Source organism: Colius striatus, chromosome Z (genome assembly GCF_028858725.1).
Source record: "Colius striatus isolate bColStr4 chromosome Z, bColStr4.1.hap1, whole genome shotgun sequence".
Lineage (NCBI taxonomy): Eukaryota > Metazoa > Chordata > Aves > Coliiformes > Coliidae > Colius > Colius striatus.
In genome coordinates, this window is record NC_084790.1 from 78,816,137 (window position 1) to 78,840,689 (window position 24,553).

Sequence of the window (24,553 nt, forward strand, 5' to 3'; positions counted from 1 at the left end):
AAATTATACTTGTGGTTAGAATTAGGTTTCGTTTGACCATGTAAAGCTAGAAGAGGTTATTGTCATCATGATGTAAGAAATGATAGAGAAAAAATATCCCCCTTCTTTCAGTTTTACTCAAATGTTTTCTAGATATCTGCAGGAGTATGTGTTTCTTTTCCTCAAATTATTAGGCATACAGCAACAGGACAACAAAAAACTTGCAATCATTCAACCAGAAGCAGAAGTTTAGTCCTGTGACCCATGAAGTCTCCAAGTTTTCATAATTCAGAGGCTTTGCAAAAATAATAACTCACAAATACTAAAAATCTTTCCTGACATGTCTGTCAAAATGTCTGTCAAAAGCTCTGACCTAAGGTGCTGATATCTGACACCTTTGTAGAATATGGATAATCCTTTAACACAGTAAAAGTAGATGTCATTTGGCCCTCTCAGTTTAAGAAAAAAAAATAGTTATTTGTGAATTTTTGAAGTAAAAAGAAATCATCTATTTGTCTTCATAAATTCATATATTATTAGAAAATCCCTTTTACAAGAAGACTCACTGAGCAGCATCATCTCCTTTTAAGAGATTTCCTGTTGGTAGAAAACAAAGCAGCCACCTACAAGGGCCTAGTGCTCAAAAGGATTTAAATAAACACACACAGATAATTAGATAAGTTAACCTTGAAAGTTAAAAGAAGCACATTGCATTATCTCCAGTTTATCCTAAAAGAAAATATGAAGTTGCTTCAGATAAATAGTTTAATAAAGACAGTGATGAGCTTATAAAAGCAGAATAATCTTCTAAGCATGTGAGTTAATAGGATGAAAATTCACTTTCTGACTAGCTTCATTTTGGAGAATTGGCTGCTGATTTGCATGGGAAGAAGAGATCAGATTTAATTCACAAGCCATGTTGTTAGAACACTTTCATTAAACATTGCTCAGGAAGCCTAAGTTGCTGGTCTAGATTCAATGGAAAAGAATAGGTGAGTTAACTGGCCATATTCAACTACTGTTCTCTAATGACTGTAGAAAAAAACCCAGACATTTAAAACACAAATTCCATCTGAAGTTAGGGTAGATGAATCATACTCACAGTTACAAAACGCCATCTTATGAAGCAGGTATTCACTTCCTTATTGTGAAGTAGTAATTAAAGTTGGGGTAAGCTTTCTACCCAACCTGAGAGTTAGGCAGAGCTCATTCGTTACGCTACAGAGACAAAAGTCCAGGTCGCCTACAGGGAGAGTTTTCCTTATGGTCATCAGCTTAGCTGTGCAACACCAAGAACTGCCTGCCAATGTCAGTCTGGTAGAGATCATCTGTGTGTCCACCCAATACCACAGCTGGCCAGAATAAGAACACTCCATTTAACAAACATTTCAGGGTTTTGAAGTGCATTTCTCTCTTGTGAAGTGACTGACAATTCCAAAGAAGAAATATCACTGCAGTGATTAGATGTGATTTTAGAAAAGAGCTTTTTATTAGTCTCAGAGCAGGTTTATTTATTGTTTTTTAATCCCCAATGTCATCAAAACAGTGTAAACAGAACTTCTTGGTCCAAATACTGTCCTGAATCTGAGACACCATCACAATAAGAAATATGCTGAAAGCCATATTGTTTTAGAAAACATTTCAGTGCTTTCCAGAAGAAGAAAAAGTTTGCTATTTTTTTCCATTATTTTAGCAGTGAACTTGACTAAAATATAAATCCTGCACACAGGTAGCTCTTATAGTCATGTGTCACAGGTCACTTTCTGCTCAATGCTGGAAGGTGATGGTCCTGTAGCTAGGAGATGCTATTACTCTGGCAGCTGTGTTTCTGCTGATAATGACACCTGTTTTCATGACCAAAACCCCTATCTTCTCCGAAATGTTTTTATGAAAATCTGTTCTTAATGACTAATTTGGGACTCTTCTGGTTTGAGGAAGAAGAGTGGTGTAGTTTATTTGTGTGTGTGTGTGTGTGCATATATATGTGTATATAAATATGTATGTATATACATTTATGTGATGGAATCCTCATACAGTTGAAGTGAATACCATTCAAGAACCAAGAACAACACAGATCTGTTGGCTATAACAATGGCAACATTTTTGTCCCAATATTGACCTCAAAACAACTTTGTGCCAGATTTGGAAACAAGGTCGTCCTATACTGAAGCTAGATGGATCTAGAGAGAAATAAACTAATGGCCTAAATAAACTAAAGAAGTTTAGAGTGAGTTTAGAAGTTTAGGTGCTGCTGTATCACCTACTCTGACTTACCATATGACACAGGCCACTGAGGTTTCTAAAGACTTACGAGCTTTTGCAGGCTCTACTTCACAGAAGTAGACTGAAAACTGAATGGATCATGGGGGCTGAATTGCTGTTTTATTCAGGGTGCATTTAAGTTACACACTGAGCATATGCCAGAATCTCAATTTGATCTTTTTGTACACACAATAAAATTCCTAAGTCAAGGCTTGATTACCTACTGCCCTTGGTTACCAAATTGTTGTGGTTAGCCTAGTAAACAAGCCCAGATTTGCACCTACTGCTCTGCAGATAAATCCCCTGGGCTGGCACAGGAGAAGGTCATGGCATTGGGAGTGCATCCCTTAATGCCACACTCTATACTATTCAGCCCTGTAAATAAACACAGGGGGCTTTGTTACCAAGCCTATCTTCTCTGCACCACTTACTGGAACCTGAACATTAAGAGGGGAAAAAAACAAACAAACAACAAAGTGAAAAACAATGAAACACAATACCAAGATAAAAAAAGCCAGAAAGTAATCTGACTGCAGCAATGGCAAGCAATAGTTCTTTCCTTATCTGTTTTTCACCCCCTGCTTTCTGCTGTAGATCCAACACACTCTAGTTTCATTTCAGAAAGTAAAGCTGCTAAGCAGCTACCAAATGACCTTTGCCTCTCAGATGAGTATTTATGGCAAGTAACATATACATTAACAACAACAAAAAGTTTTCCCAGTAACAAAAATGTTTCTGCCAGCAATGTATCTTTTACAAGCTTGCAAGATGTACCAAGAGTCTAATAATCAGATTAAAATCACATCAGACTATGTTGGGAAGTCAAGGTGAAGGCCTTTGGATTGTTCTCATGAATAGCCCTATCCAGACCTACCAGGTGATGATAAATTCAGGTTTTTGCTTGGTTGGTGTTTTTCAAATTTATTTTAAGAGCTTACAGCTTTTAAAAGCCAAGAGGTGGGAAAACAGTTGGTGTTTTAGCAGTTCTTGCCAGCATCTGACAATAGTGAAATGGTTAAGAAAAAAACACCATGACTTCTCCTGTGCAGAGTAGGCAATGGACCTTGTAATAAATATTTGATCTTTCCACACCACTTTACAAAAAGTTCAAGAGCTTTTCCTTTCTTTTTAAAGCCCAAGCCTCACAGAGGCAAAATTATTTGCCCAGTGTCATTCACATTTTTAGTAGTTAATCTAGGAACAAACTTAAAAGCTCAAGTCCCAAGACAGGGTTGTATTTTCTCCCAGGATCATTGGGAACTAAATTAGCAGATGGGTTTGCTGCTTCTATTTACTACAGAACAGGAATGATTAGAATTTGAAGTTGCTAAGCACAAGGAGAAATGCTGAAGTCCCAGTGCTTTATTTCCATCTCCCATGGAGTGCTTGTCTGAAAGTCTGGCTTGAATCTTTCATTTCCAGATAACATACAGTAGTCTGTATTTAGGTGCTTGAAGTAGATACTATGTCCATGTTGCTCCCTGCAGAAGGCCACCTGGGAAATACAGACAAGCACTGACAAAAGAAACACTGTCATCTGTCAAGGCGGATTATTAGGTGTGAGAACAGGAGTTCAAAGTGTTAATACCTGCTCTGTAGATGTAAAGAATAGTAAAAGCCTACCCACATTTATGTGATACCTGAGGAGAGCATCATCTAGCCAGCATAGTTACAGGTAAGGATCTAAACTACAAAGTCCTAACCCTCACCTGTGCATTTCTCTACAGTATCAGGATGCAGCATTAATCCTTTCAGGCTCAGACTAACCAGGTTTGTACAGATCAGATATTCAAATAACTTCAATCACCGTAAAAGTTGTGCACAAAGACAGTTTGTGTACATTGAGGTAAGACTGAAAAACCAATGGGTGATAATTTACCCTTTCTACTCAAGTCCAACATATGACAACTGTCCATAGCCTGTAGGATAATGCATCAAGGCTCTCTACATTATTAAAAGAGTCAGTGAACCATGGCAAAAAGCTGGTGCTGAATACACCCACGAAACTGTAGGATGGCCTTGGACCTCTATAAGGATGCCTGTAATTTACTTTGCACTCTCACTGGCCCTTGACAACCAAATCAGCTAACCTAGAGTTAAAGTACTAAATGCCAAAAGTTTTGAGAGAGGAAAGGGTAATAACTAGGTAAAGAGAAAGAGATCAGTGAGTTCACACAAAAACACTGAGATGCCAAAACATCACATCTGCTTTAGCTTAATCTGAAAGTCAAATCATGTGACTGCATTTGCCAGTTTAGTTTACATGTCTGCCACCACCAAGCCAGCTTCTGAGAACTGTATTCACCTACTCACTGCATAACTCTCACTAGCCTCCAAGTACATGAAAAACAGCTTCCTTGGAAATAAGAGAGCTCTAGTATAAGTGAGACTTGAAGGAAGCTCACTGAGCCCTTTTTCGTTTCCTCCCATGCATACTGAGAATGAACACTATGCATAGCTCACATAACAAGAGGAGTTTATGTTGCTATTGACTTAGATCTACTTCTAGGGAATTCAGATGAAGTTTTTTCATTGGTTCCAACATGAACAGAACAAAACAGATACTGCATATACATTTAAGTAAAAGTCTACCCACTTACTGCAGGAAAATCCCGTCTACTGCGGTCCTCTCCCCAGTAGTAAGTTGGGCTCTCTGCAAAGAATTGAGTCATTTGTAGTTGACTAATCCACAGAAAGATATCAAACCAGCAAGAGACAAAGCCTTAAGAGTCTCTTCATGGTCTTCCCTCTGGAAAAGCAAAATAGCACTCTAATGCCAACTTCAGAAAGCCTCTAGTTTTTCTACACAGTGCTTAATCATGTAGACTTCCGAGATGACATCAAACAGGTATCAAGAGGACTTTGTGGAGATCTGAACTGTCCTAAACAGGTGAGCCTTGATTGTGGAGGCTTCGGTGACTCAGTAGTGAGCAAATATACTATGTGTACACTATGTCTACATATGCTACTGTATGTATCATCTTTCTGTAGTAGATCTCACAGGCTCCAATATGTTAATGATGCCTTCTACCCACCCCAGAGAAATTTGGTTCCTCATGACATTACAGTCATGTCAAAGGCTGGTTTCATTACCAGACCTAGCAGAGTGGTCTCAGCCCTGAATCACCCAAACTATCCAACACACAGTGACTGATGCCACGTGTTATGAAACACTTCACTCAGCTCAACATCCTGAGTTTCGGCAAGGAAATTGGCACCTAGTGAGAAAGATATCTCAGCAACTTCAGTTGTGCAGGACGGTTTGAGGTCTGACCACTGGAAAGATCTGCCTGTGGTAATGAATAAGTGTGTGGTGAAAAGTTATCTGTACTTCCTGTGCCAGCCCTTTAAGGACTATGCTGAGCAAATTCACAGTCTGGGTCATAATCTAGAGTCTTATTATTAGAGTCCTGTTCCAGTCTCTTCCTGTTAGAGTCTTCCACTACTCCACTGAAAGATGTGTCAGAACGTCTCAATATATTGTTGTTTAGTGAGAGTTCTCTTTTTCTTTTAAATAACTGGTAAATCATTCTTTTACTTATTTTTAAGAAGTTTCAATCTTAATCAGAATTTTACCCAGTATTTTAATTTGAAAGATATTTTCATTTAAAACACTGCAGAGTGTGGCCAGCAAGTCAAGGGAGGTTCTTCTCCCTCTCTACTCTGCCCTGGTGAGGTCTCATCTGGAGTTCTGTGTCCAGTTCTGGGCTCCTCAGCTCAAGAGGGACAGGGAACTGCTGGAGAGAGTCCAGCGCAGGGCCACCAAGATGATCAGGGGACTGGAACATCTTCCTTATGAGGAAAGGCTGTGGGAACTGGGGCTGTTTCATCTAGAGAAGAGGAGACTGAGAGGGGATCTTATTAACATTTGCAAATATCTAAAGGTATCTGGAGGTTGGGACACCCCTCTGTTCTATAGTATCTAGCAACAGGACAAGGGCTAATGAGATGAAGCTGGAACACAAAAAGTTCCACTTAAACATAAGAGTAAACTATTTCACCGTGAGGGTGACAGAGCCCTGGCACAGGCTGCCCAGAGGGGTTCTGGAATCTCCTTTCTTGGAGGTCTTCAAGACCAGCCTGGACATGATCCTATGCGACCTGATCTAGGTGAACTTGCTTATACATTGGAGTTGGACTAGGTAATCTCTAAAAGTCCCTTCTAACCCCTACCATTCTATGATTCTATGAATTTGATGAGTTTTCTGTGTTCGTTGTGTGAAATTACTTCAGTATATTTTTGAAGTTTGCTGTAATGCTCATTTTCACAGAAAATCTGAAAAACTGTGAAAACATTCCTTCCAAAAGTCACATTTTGACTCCATATAATTATATTAGCTTTCATATTTCCTCTAAAACTGTTTTTCTACATTTCCTGTCAAATATGTTTCTTTGAGACTAGGCAGGGAGGTAAAATTAGGATTCAGAGCTGAATAATCTTCCATAGATTGGATTTCAAATTTGTTAAAATTTAGATAAATTCATTGGAGTTCACATCCAATCCCTTTATGCCTTCTATTACACACACTTCCTTGTATTGAGGTACATACACTTCTATTTGCTTTGTGTAACCACTTCATGCCTTATAGAAGTTTGGACTCTGAGTCAAGAATGTGAATTGATAATTATGTTAACAATTGGAGACAATCCTATGTGACTTGATCTAAGTGGACTTGCTTTAGCAGGGGGTTGGACTGGATGATCTCTAGAGGTGTCTTCCAACTCCTACCATTCTATGATTCTATGAATTTTTATCTGATGCTGCTATGCATCTGAGTTTTCACATCAGCTATCTGAAATGACCAGTGGGGATTTTTTCTTGTGAAAGAAATTTAAATCTTATTGTAGTTTATTTTGCAAGACACATGAGGAAAGAATTTGAAGCATTAACTGCAGGAGAGAAAGGCACACCGTCTTCTCACTTTGAGTATGTGCTGATTAGAGAACTTTGTATCCTGAATGTCTCATCCAAAGCAATAAACGGAACAACTCTTCAGAGGGGGACTAGCAACTCCTCACTCAGACAAGACAGAAAAAAACACTTTATGCAGTGGGGAAATTAACAGTTATTTACCCTTCATACACTCCAGAAGAGAGGCCATTGAGGCAAGCCAGCAAGTGTGTGATCCCATAACAAGTAATCACAGACTGAAGTGCGTTTGTGTCTTTTACTTCCTGACAAACAGTTTTTCAGAGTATATCCTCTGCATTTTTTCTTATCTTCTGAGGACCTGTGTGCCAACTACTTGTACCCAAAGAAGAGAGGATGCTCAAAATTACAGAAGAAATACTAGCTAGGAATGAAACTAAGAGTCTTCTGGTAAATAAATAGACCCTGATGAAGTGGGCATCAAGGGAGAATTTCTAATTTTCTTCTTGAAAGCAATATGTTTCATCTGTATGCCACTTATAAGTAAGTGCTTCTTTCCATTGCTATGTTTCAGGATGAACCAGAGCAACATCAAACTCTAACATTATGAGTAAACAGTAACATCCCTGAACTTAATTATTACAAAGAGCTTTTTATTGATTGATTTTTAGTAACAGAATGCAAATTATAGGGTATAAGGATTATGTATTCAGAAATAGTAATCAACAATTATTTTCCCTAGTAAAATATGGATTTTCCTTGCATTAATGTGGTGAGGAGTATTACTTATTGTTTACACTATGTACTTCTGCATTTTCCTGACTGTGTAGGAAGTGACAAAGAAAAAATGCTAGGTTCATTTTTCCAAAGTCCAAGCAGAATTGTCTTTTTAAACTACTTTTATGAGGATTTTTAATCAAGTGTTCTGAAAAATAAAACACAACAAAACTCCAAATTGTGCAGCAAATACTGTTTTCAAAGTAGTGGAAACTAATGTGAACCTCTACTAATGGGATTCACAAAATTGTTATTTGCATTCAGTTTCCAATGTCTATGTCACTTAAATTTTCAGAAAGCTTTTCAGAAGACCCAAGAGATGGAACACAAAAGATCCAAGCTACTCAGAAAACTGTACATTAATACTTATATTTTTAATGCATCTTCTTTGAAGGTTTCCTTGAAGCTGTATGCAGAAAAGACTCATAGGAAATAGTTGTCCACAGTAATTAGTATTCTGTATTGAAAACCATTTATCCAACTTTCAAAACTTATTCTAGGCCCACCTGTCACTTCAAACAACAAAGGTTCTCTTGAAGGGCTATTTGAACAGCAAGAATCTTATTCTCCGTTAAAGTTCTCTATCATCTGCTTGATACAACAAACAAAATGTACAGGATGTGTATATTAAATCTCTCTCTAAAGTTTCAAGAAGGATGTTCTCCATTTTCTGTCAGACTGAGCCTTTTTTCCCCTCACCCTCCCTCTGAAGATCTGGAGGGGAAGGGCTGAAAAGAGTTTCCTTGTGAAATCAAAAGCTACCCTTGAATCAAGTCTGATAGGCTGCTGAAAAATGCAGCACAGAAATGTGTTTCTGTCAGTGAAAGACCTTGTTTGTAATCGTAAGGATTGCATGCAGCACATTGTTTGATCCTGGGAGGACTTTGATCTATGCTAGCACCTCAAATATTGCAAAGGATGTCACTAGGCTTTGGAAAAAGAAGGGTGAGGAGAGAAGGAAGAGCAAGGAGAGTGTAAATACATGGCACCGAGATGACATTTAATTTTTTATGCATTGGTCAAGACAAACTGGGCTTTGGACAGAGAAGTGAAGGTGTCACAGCTCTGGAGGGAATCAGATTTATACCCCAGAAAATACCCTACAGAAATGGAAAAGATTCAGTAAAAGCATCGCAGAGCAGCTCTGAGTATGGAATTTGAAGTAAACGATTCCTTTATCTACATGACCTGACTTTGAAGCCTTTTGTAAGGCATGAAGTAAATGCTCTCCTCCTTATTTCCAGTTGTCTCACCAAAAGCGAATAATGCTTGATTGAGGCTCAACACTGAAAGTCCTCTTGAGGGCTAGAAACAGATGCTGATAAACAAGATGGTAAGCAGATCAGGACTCCTGGCTCACCACACTGCTGTGGGTGATAATCCAGGAACAGCAGGGCAAGGTATATGAAGCAATCAAGGTCAAGAACCATCCCTAGATGTGAATAGGTCAGGGATCAGTACTGGTCTGTAACATCACAATGACTTTTCTGGTGTGGATGGACAGTATAAAGATGTGTCAGACAATCTCAGTGCTAAGCCAATACAAATGGGGTCTGTTTTGCAGACAGGCAGACACCTAAAGTTTTTTGCATCTGTGAGCAGCACAGGAGGCCTTGAGAAGATAATACAAAGCTACCTAGGACCATATCTTTCATATGTGTTCAACACCCAGCAACAAAGCACTAGGCAGCCACTTACTCACTCGTCCCTCTCCCAGTGGGATGGGGAGGAGAGCTGAAAAAAAAAAAAGGTAAAAATTGCAGGTTGAGATAAGAGCAGTTTAGTAATAATGTAATAACAATAATAATAATAACAATAATGAAAAGCCATGTAACAAAAAGACCAAGGGGGAAAAAAAAAAAAGGAACGGAAAAACCTCACAACTAAAAAAAACCCCAAGTGATGCCCAGTGCAGTTACTCACAACAATGCCTGAGCAGTGAACTTCCTCTACCTGTAAGCTCTTCCTAGTTTCTGTACTGCCCCTGATATCTTGTGGTGTGGAACAGCCCTTTGGCTAGTTCAGGTTAATTGCCATGGTCATGCTCCCTTTCAGCTTCTTGTGCAACCCATCATCATCAGAGAACCAGAAACTGAAAAGTTCTTCAGCTAAAACTTCAGCATGTCATCATTATGCTTGCACTAAATCCAAACCGTAACACTGTACCTGCTACTAGGAGGAAAATTAATGCTGTTTCAGTCAAAACTAGGGTAATATGCCAATATGTCTTTCCCTCATCTCTCCCCAGGATGCTGTTCATTCACAAAACACCCAGCATGCCATATCCATGAAGTAACAGCAAGAAGAAAAATAAAATTCACTTTGTCAAAAGCCTTCCTTCCATCCTGCAATTCTCATCCAGAAAGAGGAAAGCACATATGGTCACCTTTTCCCATGTTCATTGATACTACAGTAACTTGAAGGAGCCTTGCCCCCTGCTAGCCATCTTCTGTTTCTGTGCCCTTTGGTGAGATGTGATGGAACATGATAGACATCTTGTATTATATCTTGGAGTGGAGCAGAGAAGTGAGGAATACTTAATACAATGCAGAGGTTCAGTGCAATGACAATAGTCTCTATTATTCTTGACATGACCCTAATACAAGCATGGGGCTGTTTGTAGGATGCCTTTTTTTATTGAAAAGTATATCTGACCCAAATTTTATTACAGATGTCAAATACATTATGGACAAATATAGCACGAGTCTAAGAGAAATTCTCTTTTCCCTTTTTTCTTAAAAAAAGCAATACTAAGAATGTCACTCTTCTCTTATTTATTTTCAGGTCAATCATGAGACAGACGAAAGAGATAGTCCCTTTCTGAAAGGCAGGAATCAACCTGAGCCATCACCTTATATTGGAAGAAAGCTTTTCTCTCCCAGCAGTTATCATCCTTTGTCAGCATCACAGGAATGCCTAGGAATGTAGTCAAAACCAGGAGCTATCACTGCTAAGCACTGCACACAAACACAGATGCGTATGAAAGGAAAAATCCTACTCTGGAGAACTCTAAATGTCTGATAATCAAAGGGGTAACTCTGATGGAAGGTTAATTATATGCATTTTGTAGGTAAAATAGCAAGGCAAAAGTGAGTTCATTCTGTCACCTGCAAGTATTGAATCTAGATTTCTTAAATTTTGGCTTTGCTTCAGCCTTCAAACAGACAATTTCTGACAGATATTTTCTTTCTACACTTTCTCTCTATATCTGACTTTCACACCTAAAGGAAGACCAAGAAGATCAGTTTTGAAAGTGACAACTGAGGTTCTGACAACATCTTAATGAAATCTGAGATCAGCTACAATAAATTCCCAGTCCACTCTCATTACAGCATGTCAAGACCTTTTATATTCTTAAAATCAGCCAGGTCTTGTACTGTGCCTCAATGATCCATATAAATATCTTAATCTACTCGGAAAAAAAAATCTTTCATATTTCAGTGAAATTAATTAATAATTTCTGTAAAAATAGAGAGGAGAAAATAACGGAAGTGCATGTGCAAATGTTGTCTTCAATTAAATAAGAATTAGATGAGTGGGAACTAAATTGAGGTGGGCAGAAGAAAAGTAATATCTGTTCCCTACTTGATTTGAATCAGGTAAGGCAAGGATTTGTATCAGGGAAGCTCCATATGTCAAGCAAATGTCATGCCTGCCTGTTTGGTTTGATTTCTACTTTTCTGGCTCTTTCATTTGAACAGAATCTCCTAACAGATCCAAAAACTCAGTCTCAAATAAATGCATGACCAAAACTGTTATGATCCCTCAGATGAAAAGGTCTTGAATTGGCATTTTCTTAAGAAAATAATTTCATTAAAAAAAAAAAAATCAAATGTAAGGCCCTAGCAAGAGACTTATGCATTATCAAGCATACTATCTAGGCTAGGACAAAAAGAAAAGAGAAGGAAAAAAAGAAGAACAAAGACTAGTAGACCTCAAAGTCAAAACAGTTATGCTGATTTCCTCTAGATATGCAGAATCAGTATCGAAGCACAGCATTTGGGAAGTGTAAAAATGGCTTAATAGCATTATCTTTGTGAACATGATGGAAACAGACTCACTTGCACTTAGATGTCTTAAGGAGAAGCCAGGGTTAGGAGTTTTATTTGCTTCAGTAAAGGAGAAACAGTATGAACTGTTCATTCTGGAAATGTGTCTTTCTTCATAGACTAAAAAGTAATATTAGGATTGACAAATTGACACAAAACCTAGATTTGCTGTTTTGTGAAACTGGAGTGTGACATAACTCACATTTCAGTTGCACAGAACAGTGAATCTAGGTTTAGCAACTGGATGAACTGACAGTTTTAAGTTTGCATGATAGATGTTATGGATTTATTGTTTTAGGATTTCTGTATATCACTGACGTGGCTCCTGCTTCAAGAGCTAAACCTACTTACAGAAAAGCAGTTTTCTTTAAATGGAACAAGAAGGAAATTTGAGCACAGTCTATATAAGGATAGTTGTAGACACAAAGGTAAAGAATGAGTGTGCAAGTAGATGAAAGCAGTTGTACATTGATGTGATCTGAAACTAGATAGTTGTGCAGTCCCTATATGGTGACTGAAGTTAGTTGCTAACTGTTGCTTTAACCATAATTTTATTGAAGAAAATTCCTTGTGACTGAAGTCTTTCTGGGGAGAAAAGACTCCAATTGTCTTCCCCAGCTACCTGCATTTTGACAAAGACTTTCTGGAGAGTTGTTCTACGTGTGTGTTTGAACACACAGACTACCAGAAAGTGGATGATAGAAAATAGAAATATTTCTAGGCAGGGGAAAAAAAAAAAAGAAAAAGATAATTTCCTCCAGTAAAATAATGCTTCCAGTTTTAATTTTTTTAAACTCTATTGAGTCCACCTGGTACAGATCTGATTTTATTACAGTTAATTTAAGTGCTTTAAAAATGAAATAAGTAGAAAAGGGTCATTCACTTTGATTAAAAGGGCATTAGGCTAGATTTCAAAAAGCCACAGGGTAGCATATCATCTTAGTTTAAGTTCAAGGTTAGAGCTGGTATTAAAAGACAAAGCAAGTGAAATCAAGAGAGTTGCTGTTAAACTTGGCTCTTATAATAGTGTCGGCTTCTCTTCAGAACTCTCTTGGCCTCTGGACAAGATACTGAAATTCAATATCAGCTAGCAGATACTTTCTAGGACTCTCAAGGATGTTTTCCGAGATATAAATGGAGAGACCTCCAGTGGCTCTGATCTGTATCATCAAGCCACCACGGATAGGTGCAAGACTTCAACAACATCTCGGGATCAATCCTGGCTGACTGGATGGGCTACGAATAACCATAATAACAATGATTATAAAGAGCATTTGCACATCAGTGTGAAAGAATGAGGAGCAAAGAGGATAAATATGACTCTTTTATCTTCAACTATCTGCATGGGAAAGTATGATTAATAACTACAGAGGTTTAACATAACCTCCTTGGATAACAAGTGAGGTGGCCTTCTTCTGCCCTGATTATCCTCTTCTAATAGGTTTCATTTATTGTGTAAACTAATAAACAAGGCCTAAGCACTGCACACTCCAGGGTCTGCAGGAAAAACACTGGACCCAAATGTGATTAACTTGGTGAAGATTGCCCAGCAACACAGTGTGTTGCTTGAGCAGAGGGAGACCAGGAGGAGAGAAGAAGTAATGTCTCCTGCAAAGAAATTAAGCAGAAAGTAGCAGTGATCTGCCTTTTAGGACTGAACTGCTGGTATAACTCTCTTGCCTTTCAACTGGGATTTCAGCTGGAGTTTTCAGCTGGAATTGGTGGAAAGCCAGAATCCAGACCAAAGGTACTAATACCAAGAAAGAGAGGCATTAGTAATGAAGGGATCTGATTGCAATGCTGTCCAGAAAGTCAGCAGCAACCCCAAATCTGGAGAGCAACTCGAGCTGTCAGTCAGTTTCAGTGCTGGAGAGCAAGGAGGCACTCAAAGAAAGCTGGATTCCCCGAAGTGAAGGAGTTCAACAACACAACCCTGGCCTAGGAAAAAAAAAATAAAAAATGACCTTCCAGCTCCCCTGTCTGTATCTCTAAAGTGCAAGCACAGCTGAAGAGAGGCAGCTTTGCTGGGCATCTAAAGAAAGAGAATAAGATTATCATTTGAGCTGCACTGATGTAAAGAAACTTAAACTCTGCATGGAGTTACTCTGAATTTACACACAAAAGACAAGAGTACAGAATGAGAGGGCCCATCTCACCTTCTACTGGAAAGCATATCTCTTAGCTGCACAGTGAACATCACATTAGATTATCCAAACTGAAATAATTGTAAATACCCAATTTATCTACACCCATTTGTGCTGTCTGCTTAATTGTTGCACTTCACTCAACAAGGACAATTAAATTAGTTTGGACAGGCTCACTTTAGAAGCATTAGCACTCTGCTGTGGCAGCTTGAGTTCAGAGTGATGATGGAAAAGAATAAAAATGAAAGAGAAACACATAGTCATATAGGTAAGTTTGGGACCTCCACTGAGACATGAGACACTGTCTTTGAAAAGTGTCACATCTGTATTTTACTCTTTGTCATGTATCTACATTTGTAGAGCCTGTACTACAGTTTCCAAAAAACATACACAGTCCACAAATACATGCATTTTCTCAGTACACCCCTCTGCAGCAGTCTGTTTGTTGGATGTTAGCGACATGTGCCCAGCTTCCCCAGGAATATCTTAACCTTCTCCCTCCAAGGTGAAAATGTATGAATTATCAAGCAATGGGAAGGTGCAATAGTAGAGAAATTAACAAGCTGGGAGCAGCAAGCTGCTACTTCCAAAGCAAACAGTCTGCAAGGCTCATCTCCACACATATGCCACCTTTCCCACAGGCACAGAAATCAATCCCTAGTCGTTATCCAGTTGCTCTAAGGAAGAACTGGCATGAACAACCCTGACTTGTTTCTCTTTGGCAACACAGAATTGTAGAATGGTAGGGGTTGGAAGGGACCCTTAGAGACACTGAAAAGCTCACATACACTAAGCTTCACAATGTCAAGAAACATTAGATTTACAAGAAGTCAACTTCCTATCTATACATGAGTAGCATCACAAACTGCAAAAAGGATCAGTAACCTAAGTCTCTCCCTTTGTTTGGAAAAAAATATTTGATCTCCCAGGCAGAAGTAGCTGAGAAGCACAGTGTTTCTCCTCAGCAGCTGCAATCTCAACTCATTTGACCAGGCAGACATGTGAATAAAGGGTAATGTTTTCAGCAAATCTACAAAGGAGATAAGAGATGGCAAGGACAGACATAAAGAATGAGATCAGGCAAAGGAGAAAAGGAAACAATGCTGTATAGCCAGACATGAGGTACTAGTATAACTTTATTGAGAAGGGACAACACAAAGTAATGTAGAAGACAGAGGCAGCTTCTCTTATGCTTACCAAGGAAGACCTTGACAGTAAGCCAGCCATAAATAAAAATACTCAGAATATCTGATTCCAGTTTTACCACCCTAGAAACAAAATACTATTCCATTGATCACAGCTATAAAAGAAATCAGAAACTCATGCCAACGTGTCTTATAAGTTATATATTTACCATGCAAAATCACTATACTAACATAGAAACAATTGAGTCATTCACAGAACACGAGAAAAATTGGCTCAATCTGTTTGAAGGAGCAACCTGAGCTTGGAATGGAATAGTTATAGATGGACAGGACTTTCTCTGCTAAAAGTGGCCTACAAAGCCAGTGATCAAAACAAATATTTTTTGAAACACTCAGAAGAGAATATGTACTGAAAAACAGCAGAAGCTTTGGGTATGGTAGTTTAACATACCTAAGAGGAAAAGAAGGAACTAACTTCATTCTAGCACCACAGGATTTATTTAGTGCTGAAAATGTATGCATATCAAGGTCAAAATTTGAAGGCATGTCCTTTTGAAAGGATTTTTAAAAACATCTCTTCAGAAGGGGTGATATGGTGGGAAACAGAAAGGAGAAAGAGTATGGGAAACAAGATATAAGAAGTTCCTATTGAAGACAAAATGGGAATTGCACATTTCTTCTTTGAAAAATAAGTTGGGCTTAATTTTGTCCTTGTACTTACAGAAACTAATCAGAGAGATTTGACATTGCTGGGAACCTGCCAAGTGCAGCAACTTGTACATGCAGTGCCACTGCAAGTCTCTCACTGCAGCCACTCGACAGAACAAAGTCACTTCAGACACCTACTTCACTGAACTGATTGTGCAATCTCATGGTCAGTCATTCTCTACCACTTTCTCCGTGACAAAGTAAGTGCACAGCAGAAGTGAAGCACAGAAGCTAAATGGATTACATCATGTCAAGTCCTATCAAAAGTTATCTGTTAGTGGAGAGATGGGACAGATTTTGCCACCCCCAAAAGCATTCCAGCTCAGCTAATTCTTTAAGAATCATTCTTAGCTTTGAACACAGTTTTAAGCTTAATGCATGAATCATGCTTTTAGACTATTTGAGACAGAATACACAGGTTTTTTTAAAAGACCTGCAGAGAGTGGCTAGATTTCAAATGGTAAAGCTTACAGTCTATTTACATTGCAACTGAAATTCTGTTTTCAACATGTGTAGATGTTCTCAACCTACATAGCATAAGAAGCATGAACAGAAATAATGTCTCAGGCAAGATTCAGGTCCTTGTATAATTACCTCCCATGAGTTACAGTCATAGAATGTAGTTGCTCCATAACATTGAAGTCTCTGGCTTCATGTTTTCATTGTTTTTTCTACATGCTGTTTAAACTAGACCAAAATATATCTCTGCGTGTTTTGACAATAAGAATTTTGATAGCAGACATACTTATCTGATCCATTACTCCCGTGTATGGTCTTCAATATTTGTATTTTAAAAAAAAAGAATACTTTTGTCTCACTGAGTACCTGGAGAATTTAAAGACTTGCACATGTTGCACTAAGAAACACAGGGCAGACATCTTACACCACCACAACCTATGAGTAGCACAGCTGGCACTGGTAAACCTAGTGGGCATAGTTACACAAGTGGAAGTCCAAATCATGTAATTATACAGTAGTGTTTGATTGAAAGCTTATATTAGCCTTCTTTTACAGATCACAATCAGCATATGCATCTCCATTACTATAGCATGTAAATGCAGGAAGACAGGATGTTTATGGAAAGGTTAGCCTGTGAGCAACAATCCCTGGACTAGGTCACGTCACACACTAACATCCCTATGGCCGAACAGATGAAAAAAAAATGACTTTTAAAGGATGCCTGTTCTTCTCTTCCTCTGTCTCTCTGTGACCCAGAATATGGGATGAGAAGTGGAGTTTTACTGCTTGCAAGTTACTCCTGGGCACGTCTCATCATCCCTTCGATTAGTTGGGTGAAGAAACTGGACACCCCAGTGTCTAGGGTTCAGTAGTACTTAATGTACTACACCTTTGAAACACCAAGACACTAACCATCTTTAATTCCTACAATTTGGAGCTGGGATCTCTCTCTGGTAAAAAGGCTGTGGGAGCTACTGAACGGCCCAGCAGGTGTCAGGGACGCTCATCATTTGTGAGATCAGATATTCAGATGAAAAGATTCTTGGTAGAAATATGTTTCCTCATTTAGAGCTATGGTACTGTTCACGATGACATCATTTCAGCAGTGACAAATATAGCTGAGTCTGCTCTTTTCTACACCATATAAATCCCTTGACCTCAATCAGATCACTGCTGATTTACACTTGTGTAAATGAAGTCAGAATCAAACCCATGGCATTCACAAATGTAGGCCAGAGTAAGCATTACTCACAGACAAGAGACAACCCTTCAGAGGAAGGAAAAAAGATCATTTTCATGCAAATATCCTTAATAATAAGGAACAAGAGATAGAAATAAGTGTATGAATGAAATGCAATCAAGAACTGCTCTGAGATCAGATTTGCTTCCAACTTTATGATGCTGCATCAGCGGCTCTTAAAGTAGCTTAGCCTAAAATTTGACCTACCTGAAACTTGTTATATATAATTTTTCATCAGGAATCTGTGAGCTAACTCAGTCCCTAGGCTTGGCTTTGAAGGTAGCTGAAGGTGCTCAGCTACTTGCAGGATCTGAAAAGATTTGATTGCTGTGTTCTATTAAAATGGAAACTTTTTTTTTTTCTCTGAGAGATCCAGGTTTGCCCTCAAATCGTTACACATTATCTATTTATTTATGCATAAACAGTGGCATTATGGTTTGGAGAACTGGGGCCCTTTGATGGGAGGTAAGCTTGACTAGCCTATGGGAGTTTACTGTGATGCATATAAATGAGGCCTCACATACAAATATGCAGAACAGACAAGTGAAAATATACAGCATCTCTTTAAAATGAAATACTTTGATTGCTCCAATCACAAGAAGTTGTAAAACTACCCTGAAGAATTAACAGCCTCAGTACATGCTAACTACATCCATCATAAATTCGTCTTTAGTTTCTGTTATCATATCACTGTCTCTTGAGACCCCCAGTCCTGTCATCATTTGCCCTTTATAATTTATTCAGCTTGTACTTGCCTGAATCCTTTCTACTTATCATTCATCTTTACAGTTGTACATAAAATTAGATTGATCCTCCTATGGTAGACACGTCAGAGAGAAAAGTTGTCATTGAATAACACATAAAGCAAATGAAGGTCCAGCAAAAGCTTTTGTTGAATAACTTGGAAATCGTCCTTTGAGAACCAAAAGGTGTCAGACTAGAAAGACAAGACAATGATACCTTTATAATTTATTTTTTGCACATTCTTTTTTCTGTTGCCACCAAATCTCAAACACAACTGAGGAGCTGTGTCCCTATTTTGCGTATCAGGCTAAGCTTGGTTAGCCACTACAGATGTGATGAATACACCAGTCTCAACTGAGATAACAGCATGCATTCAGCAGACTGGTTCTATCAGAATGCTTGCACTGCATCCTTTTCCTCCAAAGCTCATTGGACTGAGTGGCAAAGAGAGTTTACTTTATATTCTAGAGGCTGCTGTATAGGGATACAGAAGCCAATCTTTAACTAGTGAAATGGAACTTTAATGTTTACCAAGCAGATAGGACCCAGGTGTTTCATCTCATCTGGTGAACAGAAGAGCACTGTCAAACTACAGGATTTTTTAGCAAATAGAAAGTGCCGAAAGCTTCCTCTCTCCCTCTTGTCCTCTCCTTTCCCCAAAGCAAGATCCAAAAGCCTTTTTCACTGGCTAGCCAGTCAGAAGGAGGAAACAAGGACTAAAAAAAAAAAAACTTAGCCATGACATTGACACCCAAAGATTTTAAAGCACTGGAGAATTTCTACAGGACTGAGTTTTGTCCTCAAATCTGTTTTTATTCCTTTTCATCTTCATTTTTAACTTCAGAAAACAGACATGTTTCTCCCAAGGGAACAATTAAATGTGTTTTCTTTCAAAATCTAAAGGGCATGGTGAGCAGCCTGTGTGTTCAGCAGGCTACTTTAATCAATGGAAACCATCCAGCCTGCCACTGCTGACCAAATTGCAATTTACATTGGTAGAGGAAACTTTTCAAATGGGAAAGTGTGGGAAAATAATATCATTTTTGGTCTAACACGGTGTGCAGGGTGGTTTAATGGTTTCCTAACAAGCTTTTTGGAAAAAGCTTTGAAATATTAAAGAAAGATAATAACGCTGTAAGACTACAGCGATGTCTGCTTGAACAGTGAAATCCATGGTATATGCATAAGACTTCTGAAGTCCACATGGCACTTATGTCTCATTTAAGCCTTATTGCAGGGTTCAAGAGGGGTTAGATTTTGAAAGATATCTCTCCCTTCCTCACAGATATCTTTCCTCACATATACATATGAATTTGACCTGAATAAGATAAATAATATTGAAAAAGTGATTGGGTTTTTTTTCTTAAAAAAAACCCAACAATGAAGAACAACTTCAGCTTCATTTGAGAGGTTGGTGTTTTGTTGTATTTTTTTAAAATGGCATTTAATATCAGTTTTATGAGCTCACCTGTTTCCTAATGTTACAAAAGCATATTTTTGCATATGATGAATAAAGCAGAATGCATTTTTCTAGATAGCAGAGAAGGCAAAAATTATAAGAACTGTTAGGAAGAAAACCAATTGTACTATGGACTGAGATGTTTAGCATACCAGTAGTACCACTCTCCCTTTTAAGAGGAATAGATACAGTAAGAAAATTCAGTTTATTTCCCATCCTGAATAAGCCCTGCAAATTGCTGAGGTTAACAGTTTCCTAGCTACTTAATTTCATAGTTAGTCTTTGCAAGTCTTACAGGGAGATTTTAACATTATGCAAAGAGGCAGTACCTCCAACCAAGTATACATGGACTGTTCATTCCCATTGCCTGAGAGAGCCACAAAAAGTAGATGAAAAAAAGTGCCACTGTGCTTATCATACATGAGTTCAGTTTATTTGTACTATAAATAAAAGCAGATCTTGATAGAGTAATTACTTTTCTCAGCATTATCCTCTGCCATTCACTTCAGCAAGAAGAAAGAGGAGAAAAAGTTGGCTTTGCTATAATTTGTAATCAAAATTACTATACTTAAAACAATTTTTTTCCCTTAATTTCATTTCCTGTGGAGCTTTATGGGGCAAATAGATAATATTATACCAAATCTGAAAGCAGGTAATTCTCACATTCCCTGCACTGTTATTGTCTATATGATTTTCTCCCTCTTCTCATACTTTCTCCAAGACCACGGGCTTTTTTAAACATTGCATTTTGTCATTGAAAGATATATCAGCATCAGAAATCCCAAAGGTGAATCAACTTTTACTTTCTCCACTTTGTCACTCCTGCTGCTCCAAATTACTCTTCCTTGCCTAATTTGCTTTTCATAATGTTGGAAGGAAAAAAAAAAAAAAAGAGTGGTTTCCCACTATGAAGGATTAGCACAGATTATGGTGAACAGTGTTAATTATAGGTGGGGAAAGAGAATAGCGCTTCTCTCCAATCTGTTCTTGATTTCCCCCGTGTCTGGCTGGCTGGTAATAAGCCTCCTTTAATCTGGCAGTCCCCTTGGTGAAATCAGCGCCACGGACAGCAATATTGATTGCTTCTGAGAAACCATCACAGCTGCTCAACCAAATTACCTTTGATATGTGACCTTTAATGTAATTACTGCAACATCAAAGCATTTCTATAAATTATTAAAGAACTAATATACTTCATCATCCAGCTACTCTATTATATGTAAAATAAACAATCACAAGTAGATGTTAGAATTTGAATTGTCCGACACTCACAAAGTGCTCTTTTCACAGACATACACACTCTGCTAAGTTAACTTTCTGAAACTGTTCAAAAGAGCTTAATTCATTTAAGTGAAGAGAATTTGTCTAATAATTTTATGGCTTACAATCCATTCTAGTTGCTTAAAAATATCTATCACGATTCCTTCCCACCCAAAACCAAATGCCATAAAGACTTTATTAATCAACACATACCTACTTGGAAGTCTTTTGATTATTCCACAAGATGACTTTATGTCTCACATATAACATAGAAATATGTGAAACATATTTCTGTCATCTTACAAAGCACATTCAGAAAGTAATTACAGTAATATATGTGCATGTAGCCACTCCACTAAAAACAAAGTGATACATAGCTAAGAGGCAAAGTATTTGAATCTGGACACCGACTCCTCACACCTCACTGTTTCCATATATTAGCATTTCTGTGCATATTATTAAAAATGACTCAGTTCTGTGTTTTATAACAAAGAACGTAAGCAGTAACACTGTAAGAGCAAGCAAATGCACTGCTTACTGAGGGATGGGAAAAAAGTGTCTGGATTCAACAGCTTCCTGTAGAACTACTTTCTTTTTTCCTATATCAGGCTTGTTAATTATTTTTATGCCTCCTCAGTAGTGCTGTTTATGTCACAGACAGTAGAGGGTCAAGACAAGGTGTTATATATGTGTCATTTGTGAACTCATGTGAATGAGGACTTAGACCCCTGACCTTATGAGTGCTTTTTATTTTATGGTGATGAACTATGCTTGATATTGTTGGTGCATGTTATCAAGAACAGTCAGGTAATTCATAAATAATTCCCTGCTACTCTCATAAGAACCATAAAACAGTATCTAGGCATGATAGTTTATCAAGAGACAAGGCTGGTTTCCTTAAATAAACTACAGTGACATCATTCAGAAGATGAGTTCAGAAACTTGGCAGAAAGCTGTATGCAGAGAATTTGCTTGTGGAAAGTAAATAGTTGTCCAGGAAAACAGAAGGGAAAAGAGAAGTCAGTACTTAGAAGTCTCAAAAATCTAGTTGGTATTTTAAATAGAGGATTTGCCATTTCAAATTCAATACCATCAATATCATAAATGTGTCATCTCAAAGTCTAAAACAAAACAAAAAAGCCTTCTGAAGTCAACATGGTCAGTATGGGCTATATGGGATAGAATTGACATAAGCAAGGAAGGAGTATTTTGCCTGTAGTCTGGAACCAGTCAGTATAACTTCTGAAGCAAGTCTTAATCCTATTGCAAAAGTAGGTTGAATTTTGCCACTGTCCAAGACAGTACTTTTAAGTATTTTGTGATTTGAAATCTCTAAAATGCAGACTGAGATCCAGAAACTGGAAAAATGACTAAAAAAAAAAAAAAGGAATCCTAAATCATCATTTGCCTGCCTTCCCTCCAGGATGAGATTTTAACCTTGTAAAGAAGACACGAGGTCCATACACAGGTGAGTGGTCTGGCTCCAAATGAGAAGAGCACATAGTCTCAGAGGAAAGAACTGAAATTCAGTTATCATCTTTAAAATACACACATCATGTTAATCACACTATATCTTCAGTTTTGATAAATATATATTTTATTTCAAGCCTATTCCATAATTTTTCAGGTAAAATATTACACAAAACATCCTTATTAAAAATATTTTAGTGCTTTCAGCTCTGTAATAGGAGAAAGGGGTAAAAAGAAAACATCACCTGTTAGAGAAGAAAACAAGAAAAAAAAAGAAGCTAAAACACACCAAGACTCAAGTTACTTTCAATCTGAGGCTAACAAGTTTCTAGAAAAAAAATATTTCAGAGGGAGTTGTCAGTTGACAGAAACGTATTTTTGGGGAATGAAGTATGTATATATTTACATAAGGTATGGCCTTTAAAGCAAAAATAGATGTAGATGAGCAAGTGCGTGGGCATCTCCATACTGTCAAGGTGGCATAAAGATAGGTAAATAGATCCAGTATGATGAAAACAAGGCGAGCAGAATCAACCCTTTCTTAATCATCATATAAATACTGATGTGTCTGATTTTGTGGAAAGGTAGTTTATGGGTACACAAGGCTCAGTCATTCAACATCTATTAACAAAGGTAGACTTTTGAGTCAATTTCTTCTCAGTTTAAGATACAACTTAGGATCCCAATTTTAATTACCTGACACTGGCTTTCGTGTCATTTTGAAACCAGCCCTACTGTAACCATAGGAGTACTGCACTATGCTGTTTCCAATTCACATACTTTGGCTGAATCTAAACACTCTCTCCTTCCCTCCTTGCAGTTGCTGTTTAACTGGAAACCTATCCCAGCAGGGCAGGTCTTCCCCACACAACATTGCTTCTATTTTTAGTTCTGCTTGTGTTGTCTGAACCTTAGATCTTGCTCATGTGAATAATTTTCCTCATTATCTTGTGTTCGTCTCTCCTCTCTCTCTTTCTCCTTGTCTCACTGCCTTTCCAATCTGCTACAGCTGCTTGAATACTAAAGTAACTGAGTCAAACCACTTTGTCATCAGGAATATGTTCTCATTCTGTGATAACTCAATAATGTGATCTGTTTCTTGATTTCTTGCTGCCATACATTGCTTCAAAGATGAAAACTACTAAGAGGTAGCACCTGGTTAACACTTCTAAAATTTCATTGTAATGGTCATAATCATAAAGTCTTTCCTCATTTGAGTAAGGCTAATAGAATCCAGCCCATAATCAGTTAATTACTATTTTCCTGACTCACAATAAGAGCAACAGGCTTTTTCTTTTGTGCATGGAAACCATTTGGGTGGGTTGGTACTATCTTGATTTTATTAGCACAATGCAAACAGTGAATCATCCAAGCAACTGGAGACATAATGCTTCTTCCAAGAAGAAAACTCTATATGTAACCCATCTTAGATTTTATTTTAAAAAGTTCTCAAACTGGACTCACCCCCGGCAGTGTCTTCTGTTCATGCAGTGCACTCTGAGCCTTTAGAGCAGACTCCCTTTCGCAGTATGTAAGGAAGGCACAGCCTGTAAACAAAAGACAAAACCTCAGTTAGAGCAGTGCTTCAGAGGGGATTTTTTTAAAAATGAGGCAGAGCAAACCAATTTCCTATCATCACCCTATTCCCAGTAAATTAATAATAAAAATCTCTTCTTAATAGATCAGTAGTAAAGAGTCAAGAAATGAAGCCACCATCACTTCCTCTGAGCCCTGATGAAAAGTGAGCAACAGTGTGGCTGTCTATTTTTGTTCAAATACATGTTTAAATGTCATATACAGAGGGTTCTACAAGGTTAGTGATCTCAAGGAACCCATGTAGTAGCCACGTGGGGCATGAGATCCAACTCCTGCTCCAGTAATAGCACTGGGAACAAGCTCATACTGACTTATCACTCTGAAGGTATCATGACCTTCTTTTGTACCAAGTGCTTCAAATAAAGGTCATACAAGGACCTGGGAATTCCTA

The 24,553-nt window shown here is 38.0% G+C and overlaps 1 protein-coding gene across 46 annotated transcripts in view; it reads right to left on the reverse strand.

The window, feature by feature from the left end:
* CELF4 (CUGBP Elav-like family member 4) overlaps nt 1-24,553 on the reverse strand; it is a 688,894-nt gene that overhangs the window by 571,143 nt on the left and 93,198 nt on the right. For all 46 annotated transcript variants that reach the window (XM_062019331.1, XM_062019311.1, XM_062019290.1 and 43 more), the window contains exon 2: nt 24,031-24,113. In XM_062019331.1, the coding sequence (XP_061875315.1) occupies nt 24,031-24,113 (83 nt within the window). The remainder of the gene's footprint in view (nt 1-24,030; nt 24,114-24,553) is intronic.